The sequence below is a fragment of the Carassius carassius genome, chromosome 35 (genome assembly GCF_963082965.1).
Source record: "Carassius carassius chromosome 35, fCarCar2.1, whole genome shotgun sequence".
Classification (NCBI taxonomy): Eukaryota; Metazoa; Chordata; class Actinopteri; order Cypriniformes; family Cyprinidae; genus Carassius; species Carassius carassius.
The window spans coordinates 180,001-189,630 of NC_081789.1; the positions used below are offsets into that span (position 1 = coordinate 180,001).

Sequence of the window (9,630 nt, forward strand, 5' to 3'; positions counted from 1 at the left end):
AATTATCTTCTCACATTCCTTTTTTACGTTTCTCTCTTGCTGTCTGTTTTTGTGTATTTCTGATTCTGATCACTTCCTGTTTGGAGCTGTAATGATGGGACTGGACTGTGCTCCTGAAGTGATGTCTGTAGACGTGTGTGATGATGATGATGATGATGATGATGTGATGATCACTGGACTTCCTCATCCCTCGGTCCAGACGTCCAGCTTCTGAATGTGGAATAAAAGCTCCAGGTGTTTTCCAGAGGTGACTTCATGTGTTTTTATTGAAGGTGTGATTGTTTGAGGCTGAACACTGATGCTGTACAAGAGTTTATTCTCCAGCGGAGCAGAACACATAAAACATAATCTACATTATTATCCTGATTTTACAACTGCAACAGAAGGGCAAAGCTTTACTTCTTTTTGTCATAAACAGACAAAATGTGACAGATTAGTAAGCCTAATAAATATTTACTATTAGGTGATTTTTTGTATTTATATATATTTATATATATATATATATATATATATATATATATATATATATATATATATATATATATATATATATTTATATATATATTTATATATATATATATATATTTATATATATATATATATTTATATATATATATATATATTTATATATATATATATATATATATATATTTATATATATATATATATATATATATATTTATATATATATATATATATATATATATTTATATATATATATATATATATATATAGTAATATGAAACTAAGTTTATTTCTGGAAATTTTTGTCAACGGCTGAATGAAGAATAATATCATGCTGGAATATTGCTTTGACTTTGCACCTCTAAAATCTAAATAAAAGTATGGTTAATAAAATACTCTGTATATTCTGGCAAGATTCTGTCAAAGTAATAATGTGAATAGAAGCCTTCCTTAGACGCTACACACAGAGCGGTGTGACTGATTATTTTAAGATGATTAGCGCTGTGTGTTTTGTGAAAGGCGCGGCTGTAAACGCGCTTCATATTTGTGTCCAGCAGGCGGCAGTAGCGCACTAACAGCGCTGCGGAATCATGGGTAATGTAGTTCTCGCCAGGAATTCCGCTGTTAAACAGGATTAGTTAATAAACATAATATGTAATTAAAAAATTAGAACCAGCTGACTTCAACAAAAGAATAAACTATGGATTAATACTCTCGTAGCTCAAAGTAGCTCTGTCTTTAAAGGTTTAATAAGCTATCGTTAAAAATCAACCACCCTATGACGAAAATTAATGGGATTTTTACTTCCGGAACTGGACTGTTCATATTTTCTATTCTCTAGAAAATTGTTTATTTCTAATTATAATAATTCAAGTACTAAAGCTTATGGAAGATGATTCATATTACATTTCAGATGACGTATGGACGAGCTTTTATTTTAAAATAAAATAAAAGTCAATTTGTCATTACTGTCCTTGTAATAAATATTCAAATAAATTCACCTGTATTTGCTTCAGATTTATTATGATCACTTATAAACACTCATAAACCATAAAAACATAAATCAATAGAGAAGTGGTAAAGTGTGCGCGCTGTGTCGCCCTCTAGTGCCGCAGATGCGCTATAGCTACACCAGCATCCAGCAGCAGCAGCTCGATAAAGAGCGTCACAGTACTAGCTTACAAAGACAAATCCATATCACATCCGAGAGGAAACCAGCGCTTCATTCATCAATGATTGCGCTCTTGAACATTTAGAGCTGTGAGCATCCCTGATCAGTGTGTGTGAGCGAGAGAGAGGCAGCATCATCATCATCATCATCATCATCCAGCGGAGGACAAAGGCACAGAAATGGGTCACAGCAGCGGCTGATCTCAGGGTAAGTGTTTGATCTCCATCGTTTGCTGAAGCTTCACTGTGTTCAAATCTAAGCGTTATTTCACACGATGTGAGTCTGAATGTGTTTGTGTTCGTGAATTGGTGTCTGTTTCAGGGTTTTGTCGACGCGGATAACAGGACATTATGTGATTATGTGTATATCGCTCGTTGTCTTTTGTTGATTGTGTCGATGAGCGAATTAAACCCGTGATTAATTTCATTAACGTCACATTCACACTTTAAACCAGATAACGTGGCTTTAATAATAAATATCTGGGCTAATGTTGGTTTTTAGGTGTTCTGTGTTTCATAAGGGTTGCATTACGATGATGGCCCACACACACCGGACACTCTTCCAGTGATGCTCAGTCTCCATGGTGACCAGCGGCAGCATCAGCACCACATTACACCACATCACAGTCACATCACAGTACACCACATCACAGTCACATCACATTCACAGTACACCACATCACAGACCCTTCACAATCACATCACACACCACATCACAGTGCAACACATCACAATCACATCACAGTACACCACGTCACAGTCACATTACAGTACACCACATCACAGTCACATCACAGTCACATCGCATCACAGTATACCACATCAGTCACATCACAATCACATCACAGTCACATCACAGCACACCAGTCACATCACAGTACACCACATCACAGATGCATCAAACCACATCACAGTCACACCACAATCACATATCACTACACCACATCACAGACGAATTACACCACATCACAGTCCCTTCACAATCACATCACAGTACACCACATCACAGATGCATCACAGTCACATCACATCACAGTACATCACATCACAGTACACCACATCACAATCACATCACAGTCACATCGCATCAAAGTACACCACATCAGTCACATCACAGTCACAACAAAGTACACCACATCAGTCACATCACAATCACATCACAGTCACATCAAAGTACACCACATCACAGTCACATCACAGTACACCACATAACATCACAGTACACTACATCACAACCACGTCACATCACATTACAGTACACCACATCACAGTCAAATCAGTCACATCACAGTACACCACATCACAGTCACATCACAGTCACATCGCATCACAGTACACCACATCACAGTAACATCACAGTACACCACATCACAGTAACATCACAGTACACCACATCACAATCACATCACAGTACACCACATCAGTCACATCACAGTCACATCACATCACAGTACACCACATCACAGTCACATCACAGTACACCACATCACAATCACATCACAGTAACATCACAGTACACCACATCACAGTCACATCACATCACAGTACACCACATCACAGTGCAACACATTTCAATCACATCACAGTCACATCACAGTACACCACATCACAATCACATCAGTCACATCACATCACAACACAGTATACCAAATCACACCATACCAAACCATGTCACATCACAATCACATCACAGTACACCACATCACAGACGCATCAAACCACATCACAGTCACATCACATCACAGTCACATCACATTCACAGTACACCACATCACAGATGCATCACAGTGCAACACATCACAGTCACATCGCATCACAGTACACCACATCAGTCACATCACAATCACATCACAGTACACCAGTCACATCACACTACACCACATCACAGACCCTTCACAATCACATCACAGTACACCACATCACAGTGCAACACATCACAATCACATCACAGTACACCACTTCACAGATACATCACAGTGCAACACATCACAATCACATTCCATTACACCACATCACAGTCACATCACAGTACACCACATCACATCACAGTACACCACATCAGTCACATCGCATCACAGTACACCACATCAGTCACATCACAGTCACATCACAGCACACCAGTCACATCACAGTACACCACATCACAGATGCATCAAACCACATCACAGTCACACCACAATCACATCACACTACACCACATCACAGATGCATTACACCACATCACAGTCCCTTCACAATCACATCACATTACACCACATCACAGATGCATCACAGTCACATCACAGTACATCACATCACAGTACACCACATCACAGTACATCACATCACAGTTCACCACATCACAGATGCATCACAGTCACATCACAGTACATCACATCACAGTACACCACATCACAGTCACATCAGTCACATCACAGTACACCACATCACAATACACCACATCCACATCACAGTCACATCGCATCACAGTACACCACATCAGTCACATCACAATCACATCAAAGTTCACCACATCACAGTCACATCACAGTACACCACATAACATCACAGTACACTACATCACAATCACGTCACATCACATTACAGTACACCACATCACAGTCAAATCAGTCACATCACAGTACACCACATCACAATCACATCACAGTCACATCGCATCACAGTACACCACATCACAGTAACATCACAGTACACCACATCACAATCACACCACAGTACACCACATCACAATCACATCACAGTCACATCACATCACAGTACACCACATCACAATCACATCACAGTAACATCACAGTACACCACATCACAGTCACATCACAGTACACCACATCACAGTGCAACACATTTCAATCACATCACAGTCACATCATAGTACACCACATCACAATCACATCAGTCACATCACATCACAACACAGTATACCAAATCACACCATACCAAACCGTCACATCACAATCACATCACAGTACACCACATCACAGTCACATCACACCACATCACAGTCACATCACAACACAGTATACCAAATCACACCATACCAAACCGTCACATCACAATCCCATCACAGTACACCACATCACAGACGCATCAAACCACATCACAGTCACATCACATTCACAGTACACCACAACACAGATGCATCACAGTGCAACACATCACAATCACATTACAGTACACCACATCACAGTCACATCACAGTACACCACATCACAGTCACATCAGTCATATCGCATCACAGTACACCACATCACAGTCACACCACAATCACATCACACTACTCCACATCATAGTCGCATTTCACCACATCAGTCCCTTCACAATCACATCACAGTACACCACATCACAGATGCATCACAGTCACATCACATCACAGTACACCACATCACATCACAGTACATCACATCACATTACACCACATCACAGTCACATCACAGTCACATCACAGTACACCACATCACAGACGGATCACAGTGCAACACATCACAATCACAGTACACCACATCACAGTCACATCGCATCACAGTACACCACATCACAATCACATCACAGTCACATCACAGTACACCACATCAGTCACATCACAATCACATCACATCACAGTACACCACATCACATCACATTACACCACATCACAGTCACATCACAACCACATCACAGTCACATCACAGTTCACCACATCACAGACGGATCACAGTGCAACACATCACAATCACAGTACACCACATCACAGTCACATCGCATCATAGTACACCACATCACAGTCACATCGCATCACAGTACACCACAACACAGTAACATCACAGTACACCACAACACAGTCACATCACAGTACACCACATCAGTCACATCACAATCACATCACAGTCACATCACAGTACACCACATCACAACACAGTATACCACATCACACCATACCAAACCATGTCACATCACAATCACATCACAGTCACATCACAACACAACACAGTATACCACATCACACCATACCAAACCATGTCACATCACAATCACATCACACCATACCAAACCACGTCACATCACAATCACAGTACATCACATCACAATAACATCACAGTACATAACATCACAGTACACATCATCACACCACACCACATCACATCACAATCACAGTACAAAGGCATATGATAAAAATAAGCTTTGCACAGTTTCAGCAGTTTCTCCATCATTCTGCATTCACAGTTCCTCTTGATGTGATCTGTGCCTCAGTACAAGTCACATCCAGAAAAAAGTCCCGTATGAGTGATGTGATAACTGCTCCTGTTGTAAATGAGCTTGATAGTGACTAGAGCAGAGGTGAAGGTGTAGTTTTATGACAGTCTGTGATAAACATTCCTCTACAGCGGATCAAAGTTCTTCCTGTGTGTTTGTGAGCTGTGAACCGGATCGAACGCAGCACACCAGTCAGTCCAGCCTTCAGTGCATTCTCAGCAAATCTCTCTTTTCTTGAAGTAAACCAGATGACTTGATATCAGTTATTCTTATATCAAATTAATAATTTAAATTTGAGATCTATACATAACCTTAAAGCTGAATAAATCATCTCTCCATTGATGTGTGGTTTGTTAGGAGGACAGTATTTGTCTGAAATACAACTTTGAAAATCTGGAATCTGAGGGAGCAAAAAAATCTAAATACTGAGAAAATCATCTTTAAAGTTGTTTAAATTAAGTTCTTAGAAATGCATATATATTTCAGATTTCACAAGAGCTGATGACGGGATCGAGCTCTTTGGACTTGAGTGTTCATAATCAGGCTTGAACAGATAACATGATCTCAGGTCTTTGATTGTGGACTGTTTTGCTCTGTGTGCAGGTCTGTGAGGACATCTCTCTTCTGCTCTGTGCTCCTCAAGCATCACGTCATGTTACTCAGCTGTGTTCTTCTGCTGTGTCTCCTGCTGCACGTCTGCGGCGGGATGCTGGACCCCGACAGAGAGATGTGTTACTCTCGACAGCATCGGGACGTGGCTGTTAACACACATGTGGCTCTGGATCAGAAGGGAACCGTCATGGAGGCCCGAGCCATGCCTTCAGAGAAAGACTGCATCCTCACATGCTGCTCAGAGGACGTGGCTCCAGGTACGACACACACACACACGCGGCAGGAGTGTGTTCTTCAGTGTCTCTGCTTACGTATCTGCTGATGTTCTCACAGGGCTGAAGTGTAATCTGGTGGTGTATGAGCCGGCCGAGCGACCCGGAGATCTGAACTGTCATCTCTTCTACTATCCGAGCGAGAGAGAGGTTCCTATGATGACCGCCGGCCCCGGAGTCAACACCTACAACATATTTAAGGGTGAGCAGGACACCTCCCATCACCAACCGCTGCACTGCCACACTTTCTGACTCAGTTCTTTCTGCTTCTTCATGTGATCACAGACGGACTGCATTATTACAATTAAAGGCACATGAAATGTCAACTGATATTTCTGCTGACACACGACTCAAACATATAGAAACAACTGACTTCAAACCATTTTTTTATGTGAATAAAGCTATGAAAGACATTTTGTTTCTTGCAATAAAATAAACTTCATTTGATTTGATCCGCTTCTCATGTTCCTTTAGTTTAACTCGATGTACTAAAATAAACGTAACCTGAAGTTGACAGGATGAAAACATATTTAAAAGCTAATAAAATGGCAAAATCACACAACTGAATTAATAAAACTTGAACGAAAATTAAAAGGAAAATTAGAAATATAAAAACTAATTCAGAATATGAATAAAAACTACAGTAGTATCTCAGTGATACTAAAAGCCTTATCCTAACACCGCTTGGTTTCTGCCATCGATTTGATCTTTTCAGGTCTAACTCATCCAACAACTAAAGGAAGTGGAAGAATAACAGCCAAACCCACAGCACCACAGCAGACCACGACTACACCCACAACACCCAGGACCACACCCACAACTACACCCACGACACCCAGGATTACACCCACAACTACACCCACGACACACAGGACTACACCCACAACTACACCCACGACACCCAGGACCACACCCACAACTACACCCACGACACACAGGACTACACCCACAACTACACCCACGACACCCAGGACCACACCCACAACTACACCCACGACACACAGGACTACACCCACAACTACACCCACGACACCTAGGACCACACCCACAACTACACCCACGACACACAGGACTACACCCACGACACCCAGGACCACACCCACAACTACACCCACGACACACAGGACTACACCCACAACTACACCCACGACACACAGGACTACACCCACAACTACACCCACGACACCCAGGACCACACCCACAACTACACCCACGACACACAGGACTACACCCACAACTACACCCACGACACCCAGGACCACACCCAGAACTACACCCATGACACCCACGACTACACCAATAACTACACCCATGACACCCAGGACTACACCAATAACTAGACCCATGACTACACCCTCAACTACACCCAGGACTACACCCACGACACCAAGGACTACACCCAGGACCACATCCAGGACTAAAACGCCTGCCACATCCTCCTCCATCATCAGAACTGAAGAAGCTCCAACTGAGTCAAAATCACCCGTGATGCTCAAAACCATCGCTATGACAACCGCACCTGCTACCACGGCAACCAGCACCACACAGTCCACCAGCACGACTAAAAGCACCAGCACTAAAGCGCCTCATCCTCCTCCACGGACGTCCCTCAAACCCATCCGACCCAAGAAACCCAGCAAACCCTCGAGACCAGAGACGCATTCAGTGAATCCCGTCAGAGCCACGCAGAAGCCTACAGCCCCCCCGACCAGCACCTCCATCACCTCCATCACCCCCACAGTGCCGCCCTCGACCCCTGAGCCAGCCCCTGCAGACGTGATCGAGCCGGAGAGCAACCCGAAGCGCACAGGTTTCTCTCGTGATCATCCCGTTCTGTCTCTTCCAGGGAAGCCCAAGGTGTCTCGAGTGATGTGGAAGAACAGCCTGGTGGCCATCGTGGTGATCACACTCATCTTCCTCACACTCATCCTCTCTCTGGCGGCCCGTAAAGCCATGGAGTCCTTCGACAGACGCCACTACACCCGACTGGAGCTCAACGACCTGCACTACGAGGTTTAAACCATCCACTGGAGACATGTGTCTCCCGTTAACCCACTGGAGAAAGCTTTGTGTTTTAATATTTAGGCTGTCTGGTTCAGAAACACAGAGCACTGTCGACGCTTCATCTGTGAATAGAGAGAAATCAAAAGCAATACACTGAACTCAGGTGGCCTCAGACGATGAACAGCATCAGTCCTGTCCTGTGTTTCTTAGGTTTTCTCAGTGAGAGTGGAGTGACTTCTGCTCTGATCCTGAATCATGTGTTTAGCTCATCACTCTGTGACTCTCACAACAGATCCTCACGTGTGTCACATGTTTCAGTCTGGATCTGGCTGTTTTGTAATTCACTGCGTTTTTTGGATGATTGTCTGCTTTAACGATCACTGAACAACAGCATGAGATTCAGAAATCTGTCTGTTTTTATCTTCGGTATTTTCTAATCTGTTATTATATGTTTGTTGTTGGTAAATTTTTGGTGAGCCTTGGCTCAGATTTATTATTACATTCTGATTAAAAAAAAGCTTAAATGGAGAGTGCTGAGGGCATTTCTGGAAAGGGGTTGGTTATTCCTTTTTATGAGTTATGCAAATATAGAACAATAATGTTTCAAAAGCTTGTTAGTGCACACAATGATAAATGCTTTCTGTTCATCCTAAAAAATAAAATGTATCAGTTTCCACAAAAATATTAATGTTTTCAACATTGATAATAATCAGAAATGTTTCTTGAGCAGTAAATCATCATATTATTCTGATTTCTGAAGATCATGTGACACTGAAGACTGGAGGAATGATGCTGAAAATACAGCGGAGCATCACAGAAAACAGATGTTTTACACTGTAACAATATTTCACGTGATATATAAAATGGTACTGCTTGG

The 9,630-nt window shown here is 42.2% G+C and overlaps 2 protein-coding genes across 3 annotated transcripts in view; both read left to right on the forward strand.

Moving 5' to 3' along the window:
- The window catches only part of LOC132115856 (transmembrane protein 181-like), a 21,219-nt gene extending 20,975 nt beyond the window's left edge, over window positions 1-244 (forward strand). For both annotated transcript variants that reach the window (XM_059524238.1, XM_059524237.1), the window contains exon 17: window positions 1-244. This exon is cut by the window's left edge and continues 649 nt beyond it. The gene's annotated coding sequence lies outside the window, so the exon portion shown is untranslated.
- A 1,332-nt stretch (window positions 245-1,576) lies between these two features.
- Window positions 1,577-8,780, forward strand: LOC132115652 (mucin-2-like). Its single transcript, XM_059524064.1, has 4 exons — window positions 1,577-1,843; window positions 6,469-6,734; window positions 6,811-6,951; window positions 7,465-8,780. The coding sequence occupies exons 2-4, from the start codon at window positions 6,518-6,520 to the stop codon at window positions 8,766-8,768; spliced, it is 1,662 nt and encodes a 553-aa protein (XP_059380047.1). The 5' UTR covers window positions 1,577-1,843; window positions 6,469-6,517; the 3' UTR covers window positions 8,769-8,780.
- Window positions 8,781-9,630: the final 850 nt, after the last annotated feature.